This window comes from Oncorhynchus masou, chromosome 28 (genome assembly GCF_036934945.1).
Source record: "Oncorhynchus masou masou isolate Uvic2021 chromosome 28, UVic_Omas_1.1, whole genome shotgun sequence".
Taxonomy (NCBI): domain Eukaryota; kingdom Metazoa; phylum Chordata; class Actinopteri; order Salmoniformes; family Salmonidae; genus Oncorhynchus; species Oncorhynchus masou.
The window spans coordinates 23,825,795-23,846,026 of record NC_088239.1 but is presented as its reverse complement, the minus strand read 5'-3'; the positions used below and the strand labels follow the sequence as shown (position 1 = coordinate 23,846,026).

At 43.4% G+C, this 20,232-nt stretch overlaps 1 protein-coding gene across 1 annotated transcript in view; it reads right to left on the bottom strand.

Moving 5' to 3' along the window:
• Positions 1–5,826: 5,826 nt before the first annotated feature.
• prex2 (phosphatidylinositol-3,4,5-trisphosphate-dependent Rac exchange factor 2) overlaps positions 5,827–20,232 on the bottom strand; it is a 221,707-nt gene continuing 207,301 nt past the window's right edge. Inside the window, 3 exon segments of the mRNA XM_064941020.1 lie at positions 5,827–7,849; positions 9,885–9,952; positions 18,070–18,172. Of these exon segments, the coding sequence (XP_064797092.1) occupies positions 7,804–7,849; positions 9,885–9,952; positions 18,070–18,172 (217 nt within the window). The 3' untranslated portion in view covers positions 5,827–7,803.

Genomic DNA, 20,232 nt, shown 5'->3' with positions numbered 1-20,232 from the left:
TTGCGGCCCGCCACAGGAGTCGCTAGGGCACGATGGGACAAGAACATCCCTGACGGCCAAACCCTCCCCTAACCCGGACGACGCTGGGCCAATTGTGCGCCAACCCATGGGTCGTGGCCAGCTGTGGCCGGCTGTGTCAGAGCTTGGACTCAAACACATCATCTCTAGTAGCACCGCTAGCACTGTGAGGCAGTGCCTTAGACCACTGCGCCACTCGGGAGGCTCAAGAATACATTTCTGCACTTCGCCTAAAGTTGCAGTAAAAATAAAGTACATGTACACAACAACTTGAAAGTGTTTGTATTTTTGTACTTTTACCCCTTTTTCGTGGTATCCAATCGGTAGTTACAGTCTTGTCCCATCACTGCGACTCCAGTGTGGACTCAGGATAGGCGAAGGTCGAGAGCCATGCGTCCTTGGAAACACAACCGTGCCAAGCCGCACTGCTTCTTGACACACTGCTCGCTTAACCCGGAAGCCAACCGCACCAATGTGTCGGAGGAAATACCGTACAACTGCCGACAGAAGTCAGCTTGCAGGTGCCCGGCCCACAAGGAGTCGGGAGAGCATGATGGGACAAGGACATCCCGGCCGTACAAACTCTCCGCTAGCCCGGGCGACGCTGGGCCAATTGTGCGCCGCCTCATGGGTCTCCGGTCTGCGATGCAGTGCCTTAGAATGTTGCACCACTCGGAAGGCCCAACTTAAAGATGTTTTCTATAAAATTACAGTTTGCTGCTGTATTAGAATTTCAATAAGTGTAAATGAATCTTGTATACATTTGTACTGTGATCACACAGCCTTAAATGGGATGTGAACTCATAACCTCTTGGTCGCTAGCAATCTGAAATGTCCTGCTACGGTGCAGCTACAACACCAGCTTCTGTGAGTGTAAAATAGATGCAAAATGTCAGTAACCTATGGGACACTTGCTGCCATTAGCAATCTTGCCAGTAACCTACTGAACCTTCTCTGACTCCTCTGTTGGCAACATGCACATTGGTTACTGAATGGCAGCATACTTTAACAGCGGCAGCTGTTAAAAATCAGAAGATTTTAGGCGTGGCTTATTCTAGGCGTGGCTTCCAGCTATTTTATTTGGTCTCCCATAATAGGGAATGTCATCCCAGTTAATTTGGTCTGTTCATAATCATTTAAAACATTCTGCATCCTTGTTAAAAGCTGACATTTCTATATCTGACACAAAATAACCATAAAATAATTTGACTCAAGAAACTGCTTCAACAAATAAAATGTTGAATTCCACCCTGTAGTGCAGTCTTGTTTTGACCTCAACTCAGGTATTCCCATCTGGCATTGTGTAGACTTTAGTTTTTCAGCACCTACTGTGCTCTTGTGGAAGTATTCCACAGCTGCTTTCACTTTGTCCACAGTGGGCTGTATCACCTTCAGAGCATCTCTTACAAATCAGGTTGATTGTGTGGGCAAGTCATGGATGATGGGTCCATTTAAACATTTTCATGGCTTTGTTTATGTCAGCTGCATTGTCACTAACACAACAGAGCACTTTTCCATCTACTTGCCATTCTCTGGCCACTCTCAACAGTTCCTCTGCCAAGTTCTCTGAGGTGTGTCTGTCGCTGAACTCAAAGCAGTCCAGAGGACAGCTAGACATTAAAAAATCTTCAATGATTTTTTCTTCAATTACCCTTGATGTCCAGCAGTCCGTGGTAAGGCAAACTGTAGTAGCTTTTTGAACTCTTTCCCGCACTGAAGCCTGTGTGCTCTTGTACAGTTGTGGAATAAGTGATTTTTGAAAGGGTTTTCCTGCTTGGAATTGTGTACATTGGATTTAGACTTTTGCTGTAATTTCTAAAACCTCTGTCCTCCAAAATTGCTGGAAATCAGTGGCAATCATTTTAGCCAATGCAATATCAATTTGGCCTTGTTTTGCTACAGACATAGCTACGGTAACTCACTGTGAATTTTACAATAATCCACTTGTAACTACTGTATACTGAACAAAAATATAAACGCAACGTGCAACAATTTCAAAGATTTGACTGAGTTACAGTTCATATAAGGAAATCAGTCAATTGAAATAAATTCATTCAATATGCCCTAATCTATGGACTTCACATCACTGGGATTACAGATCTGCATCTGTTTTTGTCAGGTAGTTTTAAAAAACGGTAGGGGCGTGGATCAGAAAACCAGTCAGTATCTGGTGTGAACACCATTTGCCTCATGCAGCGTGACACATCTCCTTCGCATAGAGTTGATCAGGCTGTGGATTGTGGAATGTTGTCCCACACCTCTTCGTGGCTGTGCACAGTTGCTGGATATTGGAGTGAACTGGAACACAATGTGGCACACATCGATCCAGAGAATTCCAAACATGCTCAACCGGTGACATGTCTGATGAGTATACAGGCCATGGAAGAACTGGGACATTTTCAGCTTCCAGGAATTGTGTTCAGATCCTTGCAACATGGGGCCGTGCATTATCATGCTGAAACATGAGGTGATGGCGACAGATGAATGGCACGACAATGGGATTCAGGATCTCGTCACGGTATATCTGTGCATTTAAATAACTATCATTAAAACACTGTTCTATTCGTTGTCTGTAGTATATCCTTGCCCATAACATAACCCCACAACCATCATTCAGCCACTCTGTTCACAACATTGACATCAGCAAACCGCTCGCCCACACAACCCCATACGACCCCGTCTGCCCGGGAACAGTTGAAACGGGGATTCATACGTGAAGAGCACAGTTCTTCATCATGCCAGTGGCCATCGAAGGTGACATACGATACCAAACTGCAGTCAGGTCAATATACAGGTGAGAACGATGAGCACGCATTTGTTCAAATAGCCAGACTGGCTGGTCTCAGATGATCCTGCAGGTGAAGAAGCTGGATGTGGAGGTCCTGGGCTGGCATGGTTGTGAGGCCAGTTGGACGTACAGACAAATTCTCTGGCAACAGCTCTGGTGGACATTCCTACAGTCAGCATGCCAATTGCACTCTCCCTCAAAACTTGAGACATCTTTGGCATTGTGTTGTGTGACAAAACTGCATGTTTTAGAGAGGCCTTTTATTGTCCCCAGCACAAGGTCAACCTGTGTAATGATCATGCTGTTTAATCAGCTTCTTGATATGCCACACCTTCCAGGTTGAAGGATTATTTTAGCAAAGGATAAATGCTCACTAACAGGGATGTAAACAAATTTGTGCACAACATTAGAGAGACAATTTCTGGGATCTTTTATTTCATCTCATGGAACATGTTGCATATGTATTTTTGTTCAGTATAGTTGAGAGTAAATGATTGAAAATTAAACATGAACTTCCTGTGAACCAGCTGCCATTGAGCTACTGGAAAATGCACAGTAACCTCTTAATAGTGTGGCTCTTGATTGTCACAACATTTCCAGTGAAGGTTGGCACAAATATATTTTAGACCATGCCCCCAAATATGCTAATGAGCCCCCACCAGCACATTGCCTGCACCGATGTTTCAAAGTGCAGTAATAATTGTACCTAATGCTACATTCGTAACCAAGTGGGAAGTGGGAAAAATCCACTTGAGCGGCCCTCCAACTGGTAATTACTAGAGGGAAATTAGCATCATTTTGGAGGTGAAACTGCGTTAGCGCTGTCAAATCCACAACCATCTCCCGTCATTATATCTGAAGTGGAAATAGCCATTGGCTGTACGGAGCTGCATTAAGAGGAATCCCATGCAGCCTTGTTTACTATTTGGAACATTGGAATGTTACACCTAATCTACACCACGATAAGGCTGATAGAAATTCTTATTATTTGCTTTAATGATTTTCAATTTGAGTGTCATTATTTCTATATAGCCTACACTTTCTCGTTCTGAGCTTCTAACGAGAGTAGGATGGCTGTGGCTTTGTGACAATGACCACACGAGCAGCTGCTCACCCATTTGACAGCTCGAACACAGTTACACCTGTGATACCACCAAAACACCAGCTATGCAGGTGTCGACTTTCACGTGTTTATGCTTGATCTGATTTAATCTAGGCCTTAATGTTGTGTCCCTGAGCACTGCTACTTTTTAGTTGGTGTTGTCAGATAGTCACACAATTATTGATTTGATTAGTAAAGTACAGGAATGTATTCTTGCCAATAAATCTGTGGCCGATCTCTGTCATGGCCACAGACCTGGTGGCGAAGCAGGAAATTCAGGTTGCTGTCATCTAAGAGGTAGTTTAACTCCCGGGTGTGGTAGCGTCCCAAGTGTGCCAACCAATGCTGAGGTCAATTCCATTTAAGTTCCAGTCAATTCAAAAAGTAAACCAAATTATAATTATTCTTAACTTTCCGCTATTTAAATAATTGAATTAGAATTGATGTGTACTTCCTGAATATAGTTGTTGTGTCACGACTTCTGCCGAAGTCATTGCCTCTCCTTGTTCGGGCGGTGCTCAGCGTTCGACGTCACCGGTCTTCTAGCCATCATTGATCCATTTTTCATTTTCCATTGGTTTTGTCTTGTATTCCCACACACCTGTTTTCAATCCCATTCATTACCTGTTGTGTATTTAACCCTCTGTTTCCCCTCATGTCTTTGTCAGAGATTCTTTATTGTCAGTGTAGTGTTTTTTGTATAGGTGCGCGACGGGTCTTCGTACCCATATTTGTTTATATTCCTTTTTCTATTTAGTGTTATGGAGCATGTTACTTGGACATTATTAAAAGACTCCATTTTACACTCCGTTTGACTCTCCTGCACCTGACTTCCCTGCCACCTATACACATAACTCTGACATGTTGTGTATTTACTGAGAAAATACAGTGCAGCTGCAGAAAGACATTAACATATGTTTCCACTGTTCTCACCACAACTCAGTAGCCGGTAACTTACCATAAAATGACCGTGATTTTAAAAAACAGTTTGTGCCATAACCGCATCTAAAGTATCCTATAGGTTTAAATGTAATTGCAAATGAGACAATGCCAAGTTCATTTGCAGGACGTATCAAAAAGTACCCAAATGCATTGAGATTTGAAGTAAATATATAGCAAAAACACGGTAAGTAGTAATGTACTGTATAACTATCATAAACTATCATAAATATAAATAGTTTTCCTTAAATGTGTATAAATTTGAATAAAGCTGAAATGTACTTTGAAGTCCAAAGTGTAGGAATACAGGTGAAATCAACTACTGGTGGCGTAGCAGAAAGATCGGAATGCTGTGAATCAAGAGGTTGTGAGTTCAAATCTTAGATAAGGACATGTTGAATAATAATTCATGTGTAAATAAACATACACAATGTAGTCATGTATGTCAAAGTGTGTTAAATGTGTAAGTTGAAAACACTGTTAAAAGCACTGTGGATATCACACCACCTTTTTGTTTGCAGGGCATCACCTGTGAGATTTCATGTGAACATTTAAATCCACATGTGAAAGGTTGTGAAACGTCATGTGAAATATCCTCACATGTGAAGTGCTCCAAAAACAGCATGTGGTTTTTTCCAGAAGGGTAGACAGACAGGGATCTAGAGAGAGCACTTGCTAAGCGAACCACCTGCAAAGACAGAACAGTTAAGACAGTGCCGTATTGCAATACCTCTTTACGAGTCTTAAGATGATCTTATAATGTAGGCTGCATCCTATCTTCGTCTAACTACTTATGTTCGATTAGACTTTTTAAAATTTAATTATTGACTGTTATACCGCAACGTTGAGGGAGCTAGCCTAGCACGCAGGCATTTCACGCCACCGTTCATACACGCTGTAAACTGTGTACGTGACATGTCAAATTTGATTTGATTTTCACAACAATCTGCAGGTAGAAACAAAGTGTAAAATACAATCCTTCAGGATGTCTCCTTTAAATTGGTTTAATTGAAATTAATGACTACAGCGTAACATTGTATATTTAAAAGTAATACAGAGAAAATTGGTTTCAAACGAGAGAAAGTACATTGTGTATATGGCAACTATGGAGGGTCAGTCTCATAATATGAAAATAAATTACAGTAATTTTCAGTCAAACAAACAAACATGGCTATTGGTGTTTATCTTCTTTTTTTACAGTTGCATCTTTACATTTCTCTTTCTTTTAATGTGTTTTCTCCTCAACACATTATAAGCTGCTATATGGCAAACAGGCACCTTCATTATGCAATATTAGAAAAGGTACTTATTTCAAACACTGTGTTTACAGTAAGACATTGACAGATATATGGGGACAGCTGTCAAACAGAAGGCCGAGTCCCAAATGGCACCCTATTTCCTATACAGTGCACTACTTTAGACCAGGCTCCATAGGTCTCTAAATAGGGAATAGAGCGCCATTTGGAGTGTATCCAAGCTCATCTATGCAGTTTGATATTCCATGTTTGTATAGTCCAGTAATTAACCAACTCTATAATGTTGTTACCAATATAGAAATGATACTGTAAGTAATACCTAAATACAGAATAATACTTAGCTCCTGAGTACTGGCAATATACAATATTTAAGTATATTTATATATATTTCATAGCTCTACTTACATAAGCTTGGAGTGCTGTTTTAATACTGATGGTTCATGTAGGAACCTCTTCATATCAGGGGGTCACTTCATGTGTGTATAGATGATCATGTTCATATCTGTAATATACCATCATTAAGGCACAGAGACTGCAGAATGGAAAACACACGAGCTACACTGCACCTTGTAGTGGTCACTTACTAATCTTTAGGTGCGTCTTAATCCACTTCACTTGTGATCCCTTCCCTCCTCCACTCCACTCCCTCGGGGAAACGTCATAGACACGTCACTGGAGGGCTCACTCCAAGAGAAGGGAGGAGGCAAAGGTGCTGATTTAGATTGGAATGCGGCCTGGGACTCTAGAGAGGGTATGAAACTAGAGTGTCTACAAGGCTACATGGTAGTGTTCAAGGTGTCATACCTGCATATCTACACGTCATTTTACAGTATCGCTATGATCAATGTTACAACAACATTCGCATGGTTATCAACATAGCCATGAATGCATTATCTGGAATGAGCAAGTTGGAGAGAAAGGAAAATAAATTACTGTGCAAATGGGGCACAGCAATATTGCCCCACAACTCATATAATCTCATTCCATTTTCACACCATATCCAAACAAATATCAAACAACATCAGTCAGGTCATGGAATGGTCATTTCCTTAACTTTGTGATAACAAAACAGCTAATTTTCATTCCATGATAGTTATTTGCAGAAAGAAAGAACATCGATGGATAGGCTGCATTCCATTTCAGTTGGCTGGTTGGACGTCAGCCTCAAGGCACCAATCTCAGGCTCTGTTGTTGTTCCATTATAAAACACTATTAATGTTAAATGAGATGCAATGTAGCTGGACACAAGACAAATATATAAATCCATTTTAAAATCAGCTATAAAGTACAGCACAATAGCGGAGAGAGAAATAGAGTATTAAAAATTCACTATTTACAAATTGTGAAACCACTGAGCCCACTGTTGAGTGACTGAGTGTGGGCATTTTGAAAAGGCAAGCTGGCTGTCGATGAGAGAAAATGTTCTGTTTCCAGGTCTATGTCCCATATGGCACCCTATACCCTATATAGTGCACTACTTTGGACCAGAGCCCTATTGGAACCCACTGAACTCACGAGTGTGAGCATTTTGGGTCCTGGTCCAAAGTGGTGCACTAAATAGAGAACAGGATGCCATTTGGGACACATCCCTAGGGTGATTCTTCAGTGGTAGAAAGAGAGAAGTCTTCTAAGGAATGGATCAGGAAGAAGGGTGAGCAGAGCTTCGCTGGACTGGACAGCTCCATACAGGAACTAGGGAATTAGGAATCACCCTCTGGGGGTGGAGGCTGGCACAGCTTATACAGTCTGGTGGGGAAAACACACGTACACACAATTAGGAAAGGGGCTCAATGTTTGCTACAGTTAGAGATTAAGGTGTACACATAGCATGGCATAGACAGACGCACGCACATACACACACCCGCCCCCACCCCCCAGACCCACACACAGCGTTCTTAGTTCTGCACCCATTCAGCCATGAGGAAATGCGAGTGCCTGCCTTCAAAATGCACATTAACACAAATGTCCTGTTTCCTACTGTAAGTTCTCAAAGCGTAGAACGCTAAGACAACACAACAAGCTGACCCAGCCTCACCGCAATTCTCCATCAATAATCAACCTTCTCACAGACCTCTCTCAAAGTCGCACAGCCTGCGTCCCAAATGGCGCCCTATTCCCTTTTTAGTGAACTACTTTTGACCAGAGCCCTATGTGTATGTAGGGAATAGGGTGCTGTTTGGCAAGCATCCTCAGAGCGTCTAAGGAGCAGTCACTAATGCCGCACCTATTATGACAAACCCAGTGAGAGCGCAGAAATTTCCCCCGCGGCCAGCACAGCTCAACACTAATCACAGCCCCACTTAATTGCATTTGTCAATCCCACTAAAAGGTTCAAAAGGGCTGCATGTCACAAAAGGATATGTCAAAGCCAATTGGCTGTGACAGTCCCTATCCCCTATTCTTATCTATCATCGACTCAGCAGTGGGGCTGGGTGGGAGAGGCTGCTGTTTTCTGTTCTCATAGAAACAATACAACGCATACACATATCAACACACAAATATGCATAAAAGCATTCTAGCACTTGAACGGTAGCACTATACAGTAGCACAGTACTCACACATTATTCACACCCCTTGACTTTTTCCACATTTTGTTTTGTTACACCCGGAGTTTAAAATTGATTTACCGATTTTTAAAGATGTTTTAATAAATTAATTGGAAGTGAAAAGCTGAAATGTGTTGAGTCAATAAGTATTCAACCCCTTTGTATGGCAAGCCTAAATAAATTGTAAAAATGTGCTTAACAAGTCGATAATATGTTGCATGGACTCGCTCTGTGTGCAATAATAATGTTTAACATGATTTTTGAACCTCATCTCTGTACCTCAAACATACAATTATCTGTAAGGTCCCTCAGTCGAGCAGTGCATTTCAAACACAGATTCAACCACAAAGACCGGGGAGGTTTTCCAATTCCTCGCAAAGAAGGGCACCCATTGGTAGAGGAGTAAAAATATATACAAAAATAATAATAATCCTTTTGAGCATGGTGAAGTTATTAATTACAATTAATACGCCCAGTCACTAAAAGATACAGGCGTCCTTCCTAACCCAGTTGCCGGAGAGGAAGGAAACCACAGGCCAACGGTGATTTAAAACCATTACTGAGTTTAATGGTTGTGATAGGAGAAAACTGAGGATGGATCAACAACATTGTAGTTGCTCCACAATACTAACCTAATTGACAGAGGGAAAAGAAGGAAGCCTGTACATACTAAAACTATTCCAAAACATGCATCTTGTTTACAAGGCACTCAAGTAATACTGCAAAAAATGTCCTGAATACAAAGTGTTATGTTTGGGGCAAATCCAATACAACACATTACCGAGTACCACTCTCCATATTTTCAAGCATAGTGGTGGCTGCATCATGTTATGGGTATGCTTGTAATCGTTAAGGATTGGTGAGTTTTTCAGAAAGAAAAAAAAACAGAATAGAGCTAAGCACAGGCAAAATCCAAGAGGAAAACCTGGTTTCCTCCCAACACTGGGAGATGAATACACCTTTCAGCAGGACAACAACCTAAAACACAAGGCCAAATCTACACTTGAGTTGCTTACCAAGAAGACAGTGAATTTTGAATTCAGGCTGTAACAACAAAATGTGGAATAAGTCAAGGGGTATGAACACTTCCCGAAGGCACTGTATCATCAAGCTATTCTGTGGTGTTGTGTCTAGTAGCATGTGGATGAGGTGAAGCTCTATAGGCGTACCTTGGTGCAGATTACTACTCTATGGTGTTGTGTAAGTGTGGATAGGGTAGGGGGGTTTCAGCTTACCTAGGTACAGAGGACGGAGTGCGGTCTCTCACTCCCAGGTTCTTGGCTGAATTCTGAACTCTCGCCCCCTGAAAGACATAACAGAATCATCCATTCCAGCAAGCCATTAGGTAGACATAGATATCACCATCACCCCTGTTGAGACAAAACCACGACTCGTCAGAGAAGAGCACTTTTTGCCAGTCCTGTCTGGTCCAGCAACTGTGGGTTTGTGCCCATAGGCGAAGCTGTTGCCGGTGATGTCTGGTGAGGACCTGCTTTACAACAGGCCTACAAGCCCTCAGTCCAGCCTCTCTCAGCCTATTGCGGACAGTCTGAGCACTAATGGAAGAATTGTGCGTTCCTGGTTTAACTCGGGCAGTTGTTGTTGCCATCCTGTACCTGTCATGCAGGTGTGATGTTCAGATGTACCGATTCTATGCAGGTGTTGTTACACGTGGTCTGCCACTGCGAGGACGATCAGCTGTCTGTCCTGTCTCCCTGTAGCGCTGTCTTAGGCGTCTCACAGTACAGACATTGCAATTTATTGCCCTGGCCACATCTGCAGTCCTCATGCCTCCTTGCAGCATGCCTAAGGCACGTTCACGCAGATGAACAGGGACCCTGGAAATCTTTCTTTTGGTGTTTTTCAGAGTCATTAGAAAGGCCTCTTCAGTATCCTAAGTTCCATAACTGTGACCTTAATTGCCAACCGTCTGTAAGCTGTTAGTGTCTTAACAGCCGTTCAACAGGTACATGTTCATTAATTGTTTATGGTTCATTGAACAAGCATGGAAAACAGTGTTAAAACCCTTTACAATTAAGATCTGTGAAGTTATTTGGATTTTTACAAGTGATCTTTGAAAGACAGGGTCCTGAAAAAGGGACATTTCTTTTTTTGCTGAGTTTATGTACCGAGCAGGCCTCAAAGCAGAGATGACCAGTAAACAAATTATATCCTGTTATAAATATTAAATGATCTCCTGCTGTTTTCTCAGATCACACTTTTTTCAGCATCACTGAACCATTCTGCTCCACAAGACCTTGATCCACAATGCATGAAGACACTCGGAACATAATTCAAATTGTTGCAGAAACCAATTGCTGCGTTCTGAATTCTCAAACCTTCTCCCTTCTTCACTCACTCCCCCGAATGCATTTAACAGCATTGGATTGGTGGAAACATGGCTGCAGGATATGCCCTCCTTATTTAGTTCTCACACCTGTCAATTCCTTTTAAATCCATGAGGGGGTTATTTGAACGGACACGTCGGGAGAAGGGTAGAGAATCGAAATTGAGCAAATCATTGAATTCCAACTTAACTTTAGTGACAGCCTTGGGGCACCAGGTGTGGAAACGCACATCTCTCATCCGACCCAGGAGAACAGCTAAAAGTTATGATAAAAGAGATCCAACATCCCCATTCTGTATTTTAGACCCTCATGGCCTTGTTGGATCGACTTGTTTGCGGGCCGTACATCCAGACGAGGGGCTAGGCCACATCATTTAAATCTGCCTCCCAAATGGCGCCCTATTCCCTACATAGTGCACTACCTTTGACCAGAGACGTTTGGGAATAGAGTGCCATTTAGGACAAAGACGACATGTCTCCAATGCCTGAGGGACGAGGGATGCGGGCATGACTCAGAGATGAGAATCAATCAGATTTAATCACGGCTGCCGCTGGTTGTTTAATGTGCAGTTTTCCTCCAGAGAGAGAAAGCAAGAGAGGTCAGAAATAGTCTGCATTCCAAATGGCGCCCTATTCCATATATAGCGCAGTACTGTTGACCAAGGCCCATAGCACACTACATAGGGAATAGGGTGCCATGTGAAACGCAGAGATGGGCCTTTATCTATATACTGTATCTATCTATCAGGGCCTGGGGTGACTAGTCACCATACAGGTCACCTGGGTGTAAATCCTGGACATTTCCTCTACATTAACAGCATCTATAAATAAGCTGGGTGGTTAATGGGGTGTCATACAGTACAGCTCGGTCCGACACTGTGCGAGATACCGCTGTGTACTGGCCATGCAGATCTATAGGAGGGGAGGGCGAGGTAGAGGGAGCAGACTGATGGAAAGGGAGATGGAAGGATGGAGGAGAGAGAGATAGGATCACAGACTGGGTTGAGAGAAAGATGTGTGAGGGGATGGGAGAAGAAAGTGCACCTGGTTGGTGGAGATGCAAAGGAAATTCAGGGAATCTGGTGGACAGCGGAAGTCAATTAAAACGCTTCTTTATTGTTAAAACCAACGAGCAGCGGTTTGTAGCCTTGGGTGTGAGGAGATGAAATAGAGAGATAGATGGGGGTTAGATGAGGTAGCTGGGGGTGAGCAGGTGCGATTGAAAGAAAGAGAGCGAGAGAGAGAGAGATAGTTGTATCAGCACACGGAGGGGTGTATGATCAGCACTAATGTTGTTACTGTAGTGTTCTGTTCTGAGTCTGCAGATACTAGACTACAGGGGGGAAATAAAGCAACTCAGCCACTCTTTGAGTTAAACCCTGTCAGACACCAGAACACCTGCGTTCACACAGACGCACGCACACAGACACGAGTGCGATCGCATGCACAGTTGCATAGGCAAACTCACGCGAAAACACACAGAATGTCACCGAAAGTAAGTCTCTCTTACTCCAGCAGCATCACCAATGTCTAACAAGTCTCTCTGTGAGTCCATAACCCATCTAACCCCTGCCTATAAGTACAACTTAGTCATTCAGTCAGACAGTCTCCTGTGTGTGTGTGTGTGTGTGTGTGTGTGTGTGTGTGTGTGTGTGTGTGTGTGTGTGTGTGTGTGTGTGTGTGTGTGTGTGTGTGTGTGTGTGTGTGTGTGTGTGTGTGTGTGTGTGTGTGTGTGTGTGTGTGTGTGTGTGTGTGTGTGTGTGTGTGTGTGTGTGTGTGTAGCATCACAGTGATCCATCCACATTGAACCCTCCAGGTAGAGATTCCCCACTGTCAGGAACGGAGCACTGAAACTGGCACTCTTCCATCTGCAATGGCTTTAAGTGTTAGAGGACACAGCAGTTGATAAGTTGGTTGAGGACACAATCTCACACTGCAACGACTTGTGGAAGAGTTGTATTGGAGACGGGTTGAATAAACCAATGGGAGAATGATGTTGAGACTGGTTACGTGACGGTGGGACTCTGGGTGACCAGTGGGATGTTGAAACCTCTATAGGGTTTAGTCTTTATTCAATTTTATTTGGTTGATTGAGGACACATTCACATAGAGAAAGAGTTTAGTTGGAGAGAAGAGGGGTTGGATGAGCAAATGAGAGACTGAGATTGGAGAGATTGGAGAGGCTGGTTAGGTAAGCATGGGTTCATTTGTGAAATACTTTCCAGTGGTCCCTAGCCTGTGTCTGGAGTCTCCATTAGCTTCACACTTGAGAATGGATTTCAAAACAGTTACTTAAGAGTTACTTAAACATTATTAGGCAATGAAACATCTGAGAGACCGAAGCATACTTCAGAGAAGAGGTTTGTCTTAGAGAGACTGCTCTTCAACGCTATGACCCATTGCCCTTGATGAATAGTGAAAGGATTCAAATTAATAGCTGAAGACTCATTTACACCCATGGGCCAGTCAGTAAAGAGACTTCTTAAACAGTCTGACCTTGCCTTACCCTAACCTGGGAAAGTTTCAAACAGATACGCAATTCAAATTTTTTCCAGATTGAGCGTTGACAAGGGACTCAAGGTACATTATGATGGGTGATTTCTGTTGGAATCATATTCTATGATACAGAAGACTTTGGTTGTTTCCCAAATGGCACCCTATTTCCTATATCGTGCACTACTATTGATCAGAGCTCTAGTCAAAAGTAGTGCACTAAATAGGGAATAAGGTACCATTTGGGAAGGAATCTTAGTGAATGACATACAGCATTCATATTCATCTTATTCATCATATTCATGACGTGGTATCTGTCTGGTCTAAAAAGGAGAAAACCAAGGACTCCAGGGCTTTGTCCCAAATGGCACCTGATTTCCTATGTAGTGCACTCCTTTGACCAGGGACCATAGAGCTCTGGTCAATAGTAGTGCACTATGTAGGGAATAGGGTTCCATTTGGGATGCAAAAAGGACTCTTTGACTGTTCTATTACACTAACTGGCTGCAGCAAGTAGCCTAGCGGTTAGAGCTAACTGGCTGCAGCAGGTAGCCTAGTGGTTAGAGCTAACTGGCTGCAGCAGGTAGCCTAGCGGTTAGAACTAACTGGCTGCAGCAGGTAGCCTAGCGGTTAGAGCTAACTGGCTGCAGCAGGTAGCCTAGTGCTTAGAGATAACTGGCTGCAGCAGGTAGCCTAGCAGTTAGAGCTAACTGGCTGCAGCCTTTAGCCTAGCGGCTAGAGTTAACTGGCTGCAGCAGGTAGCCTAGCGTTTAGAGCTAACTGGCTGCAGCAGGTAGCCTAGCAGTTAGAGCTAACTGGCAGCAGCAGGTAGCCTAGCGGCTAGAGTTAACTGGCTGCAGCAGGTAGCCTAGCAGTTAGAGCTAACTGGCAGCAGCAGGTAGCTTAGCAGTTAGAGTTAACTGGCTGCAGCAGGTAGCCTAGCGTTTAGAGCTAACTGGCTGCAGCAGGTAGCCTAGCAGTTAGAGCTAACTGGCTGCAGCAGGTAGCCTAGTAGTTAAAGCTAACTGGCTGCAGCAGGTAGCCTAGCTGTTAGAGCGTTGGGTCAGTAACCAAAAGGTCACTGGTTCAAATACCTGAGCCAGGCAAGACACTTAATCCTAATTTGTTCCAGGAGCGCCATATGACTACGGCTGACCCTGTAAAACAACACATTTCACTGCACCTATCTGGTGAATAAAAAAATAAAAAGACATCTTTCTCACTTAGTTTGGACTGAACTGTCTGGGGTCATACCGTATATGCACTTTGTGACATCTGCTGACATAAAACAATATTTATAAATTAATTTGATTTGATTCATAAATGGAGTTAGACATTTAGAAATGTCCCGGGAATATTAGGTGGTTTTAAATGAGAAGAAATGTAATACCACTTTAATGAATGACCTGTGAATGACCTCAAGACATAGTCAACAACGTTTTAAAATGTTAAAAGTTGACAAAATAAAAATGCACTGTAAAGACCAAACTAACAAGATAAATCCTTATATCCATACAGCATTAATCTCCATTTTGAAAATACAATACACAGCATGAAATATGGTCTCCTAGCACTGTGCCATTACCTTGCAAAACAGAACTAATGACAAAAGGCTCTTTCACTGTGTCTCTGTAAAGAATCCATTCAAACACGTAGAGTCCCAAATGATCCCCTATTCCTTATTATAGTGCACTACTTTTGACCAGGGCCCATAGGGTGCCATTTGGGATGCACTCTAACACACTTCAGCCTACTCAAATGAACATCATTACGTACTTCAATCCCTGTGTGCATAGAAACCCTCGGAGTATGTGTCCCAAATGGCACCCTATTCCCTACATAGTGCAATACTTTTGACCACATAGGGCTCATAGGTGCACTAAGTAGTAAACTATGTAGGGAATAGGGTGTCATTTTGGATGAACACCTATTAGTATCAACCATCTACTCCAGCTGAAGGTCAAACAGCTAATAGTATAGTGCTCCTGTTGGTCAACTGCCCACTTCTTCTCTGTGAGACCGAAGACGAGCCAAAGTAGCCTCTCTCTACCCTAGGTTTCCATTATCAGGTTGCGTCCCTAATGGCACCCTATACCCTATATAGGGTACTACTTTTGACCAGAGCCCTGTGGGTATGTGTTTGTGTGGGCCCTGGTCCAAAGTAGTGCAGTTCATAGGGTGTAGGGTGCCATTACGGATGCGATCTATGCATTACCCTGTGGCTGACTGGCTAGCTGGCTGGCCACTCACAGTCTTACTAATGAGGTGAGGAGATACAGGCCAAGACAGAACAGGCTCTGAATGACACTACAACCTTACCTGGGAAAATAAATAAGGAGTGTGTGGAGGGAAAGCGAGAGAGTATGGAGGGATAGTAATAGTTTCACCGTTTCGGGTAGAGGCCTCGGGTAGACGGTTGGACTTAACGAAGTAGCCATGCACGAGCACGAGCAGACATACACACACACACATGCCTACACACACACACCCCTATCCTGTATGCTGGCAAGCAGAGGAGAGTCAATTCTGGCAACAATATAATCAGACAGAGAGAGAAATGGATAGAGGGGGGAGAAAGGAGAGAGAAGGTAGGAGAAGCTTTTAGAAATAGCCTTACAGAGGTAAAAATGACAACTAGCTCAAATGCAGCGGTAAACTTGCTGGTTTACAGAGACCGAGCTCTCGCTTTTGTTAAATAAGTCCAGGAAGGGAACCAACACCACAGAGTGTGAGTCCCAAATGGCACCCTATTCCCTATACAGTGCACTTCTTTTGTCCAGAGCCTTATGGCCCTACTATATAGGGAACAGGGTGCCATTTGTGACACAGACAAACATGATTTCTGTAAAGGTAACCAATGCTAAACTATTCAGGCCATTTGTAAATAAAATAGAGATAGCATAACAAGCGCCTGGCGATTAAAATAAAATTGGTTATTGGCATAATCTCAGTTGGCGATGACTCTTCAAAGACAAATAGAATTAGCGACTACATGAGCGTATCTTTTGGATATTAACTCCAAAATGGGACCCTATTCCCTATTTAGTGCAATACTTTTGACCAGGGCCCATAGGGGGAATATAGGGAATTGGGTGCCATTTGGGACTCAAGCCACATATTTTGCAACCGAGCGTGTATTTTGAAAAATATATTTTATACACGAGGAGTATAGTGGATCTAGCCACGAGACCTAGCAATTACAGCACAACTAAATAGATGGTCGGTGTCCCAAATGGCACCCTATTCCTTATTAAGTGCACTACTGTTGACCAGAGCACTATGGGCCCTGGTCAAAAGGAGTGCACTATACAGGGCAAACTTGCTCCATTTGGAACATAGACCTAGCCACTACAGCAGAACTAAAGAGATGTATTCTGCTTTTTCTCCCAAAAATGTAAATATCCACCACACGAGTTACGATGTCTCCTTTGGAGGAGATCAAGACTGTTGAATTATTAACCACATATTCTCATTGCCGGAAGCAAACCATTCTTCAAAACACACACACATCCATTCCTCAGCAAGGTTGGAATAATGCATCTATCTGCTGTTGTGAAGTAGCGTTATGTAACAAGGCCTGGAGAATGTCAAGGGGAACAACAGCGGGGTTTGAGAGGAGGGGAGTGGTGAACATGTATTCACCTAACCTTTATACAGCCAGATCCTGTGTGTCATTGAGAACAATAGCAGCCCGTTCTTTAGGTTTGAAAGGTTACAAGCTTAGACTGCACTTTTAGTGGTCATTCTCTGAGAAAGTAGGGACACAGTATAAAAACAACCGCTACAGTGCTTTGCATGGTACAAGAAGAGGCTGTGCTTTCATGCAAGTCTCCAAGACAGAATGGTTCACCGTATGGCTGAGGTGTGTTTAAAAAACCTAGAAAGAGACCGTGTGTGTGTGTGTGTGTGTGTGTGTGTGTGTGTGTGTGTGTGTGTGTGTGTGTGTGTGTGTGTGTGTGTGTGTGTGTGTGTGTGTGTGTACGCTCATATATGAATATATAGTAGTAGGTTAGTCTGCTGTTGTGAAGTAGCATTAGGAAAAAGGATGTGTAAGAATGTCAAGGGGAACAGAGGGGTTTGAGATGATGGGAGTGGGTACTAGCCAGGTACTGTGTCTCATTGAAAACAACACATTTCCTTTTTGCAATAACAACCAGGTTATTGAGGTGTAAAAGTAGGTGAGTGAGTGAGTGAGTGAGTGAGTGAGTGAGTGAGTGAGTGTGGACATGTTTAACTATACTTGTGGGGACCAGAAGTCCCCACAAGAATAGTAAACAAACAAACATTTGACCAAATGGGGAGATCTTGTTAGTCCACACCAAAACAAATGCTATTTCCACAGGGTTTAGGGTTAAGGTTAGTATTAGAATTAGGTTTAGGAGATAGGGTAGTTTTACGGTTAGGAGCTCGGTTTAGGGTTAGATTTAGGGGTTAAGGTTAGGGGAAGGGTTAGAGTTAGGTTTAGGGGTTAGGGAAAATAGGATTTTGAATTGGACTGAATTTTGCACCCCGACAAGGTTAGTTGTAGAAGACTGTGTGTATTTGTGTGTGTGTGTGTGTGTGTGTCGTTAGCTCCATACCTGTTTCCTCATGACGTCAGTAGCCTGCATGATGCATCGTGGGGGAAGGCCGTGGCTTCGAGCCAATAGGATTGCCTGTTCCAGGGTCACACTCAGGGTACAGCTGTAGAAGGTACAGAGGTCAGAGGTAAGTGCTTTGGACAGAACAAGAGGACAAGTACATTAGAGTGTCTAGTTTGTGAAACAGACGCCTCACAAGTCTTCAACTGGCAGCTTCAGTAATAGTACCCGCAAAACACCAGTCTCAACATCAAGAGTGAAGATGCGACTCCGTGATGCTGGCCTTCTAGGTAAAGTTTCTCTGTCTGGTGTCTGTGTTCTTTTGTCCATCTTAATCTGTTCTTTTTATTGGCCAGTCTGCGATATGGCTTTTTCTTTGCAACTCTGCCTAGAAGGTCAGCATCCCGGAGTCGCCTCTTCACTGTTGACGTTAAGACTAGTGTTTTGCGGAAACTATTTCCTGAAGCTCCCAGTTGAGGACTTGTGAGGCATCTGTTTCTCAAACTAGACACTCTAATGTACTTGTCCTCTTGCACAGTTGTGCACCGGTGCCTCCCACTCCTCTTTCTATTCTGGTTAGTGCCAGTTTGCGCTGTTCTGCGAAAGGAATAGTACACAGTGTTGTATGAGATCTTCAGTTTCTTGGCATTTTCTCACATGAAATAGCCTTCATTTCTCAGAACAAGAATAGACTGATGAGTTTCAGAAGAAAGTTATTTGTTTCTGGCCATTTTGAGCCTGTAATCGAACCCACAAATGTTGATGCTCCAGATACTCAACTAGTCTAAAGGCCAGTTTTATTGCTTCTTTAATCAGAACAACAGTTTTAGGCTGTGCTAACATAATTGCAAAAGGGTTTCTAACGATCAATTAGCCTTTTAAAAAGATAAACTTAGCTAACACAACGTGCCATTGGAACACAGGAGTGATCGTTGCTGATAATGGGCCTCTGTACGCCTATGTAGATTTTCCATAAAAATTCAGCTGTTTCCAGCTACAATAGTCATTTACAACATTAACAATGTCTACACTGTATTTCTGATCAATTTTATGTTATTTTAATGGACAAAAAAATGTGCTTTTCTTTAAAAAACAAGGACATTTCTAAGTAACCCAACATTTTTGAACGGTAGTGTATATTTTATTAATTTTAGAATAAGGCTGTAAGTAACAAAATGTGGAAAAAGTTCAGGGGTCTGAATACTTTCCCGAATGCACTGTACATACAAGAGCACCTCCTCCCAGCTGCCCACTGCACTGAGGCTAGGTAACACGGTCACCACTGATAAATCCATGATTATCGAAAACTTCAACAAGCATTTCTCAACGGCTGGCCATGCCTTCCGCCTTCCGGCTGGCCATGCCTTCTGCCTTCCAGCTGGCCATGCCTTCCGCCTCCTTCAGATGTTCTGAAAGAGCTGCAAAACCTGGACCCAGCTGGGCTTGACAATCTGGACCCTCTATTTCTGAAACTATCCGCCGCCATTGTCGCAACCCCTATTTATCAGCCTGTTCAACCTCTCTTTCATATCGTCTGAGATCCCCAAGGATTGGAAAGCTGCCGCAGTCATCCCCCTCTTCAAAGGGGGAGACACCCTGGACCCAAACTGTTTCAGACCTATATCCATCCTGCCCTGCCTATCTAAGGTCTTCGAAAGCCAAGTCAACAAACAGGTCACTGACCATCTCGAATCACACCGTACCTTCTCCGCTGTGCAATCGGGTTTCCGAGCCGGTCACGGGTGTCCCTCAGCCACGCTCAAGGTACTAAACGATATCATAACGGCCATCGATAAAAGACAGTACTGTGCAGCCGTCTTCATCGACCTTGCCAAGGCTTTCGACTCTGTCAATCACCATATTCTTATCGGCAGACTCAGTAGCCTTGGTTTCTCTGATGACTGCCTTGCCTGGTTCACCAACTACTTTGCAGACAGAGTGCAGTGTGTCAAATCGGAGGGCATGCTGTCCGGTCCTCTGGCAGTCTCTATGGGGGTGCCACAGGGTTCAATTCTCGGGCCGACTCTTTTCTCTGTATTTATCAATGATGTTGCTCTTGCTGCAGGCGATTCCCTGATCCACCTCTACGCATATGACACTGTGCTATCTAACCTCCAAACAAGCTTCAATGCCATACAACACTCCTTCCGTGGCCTCCAACTG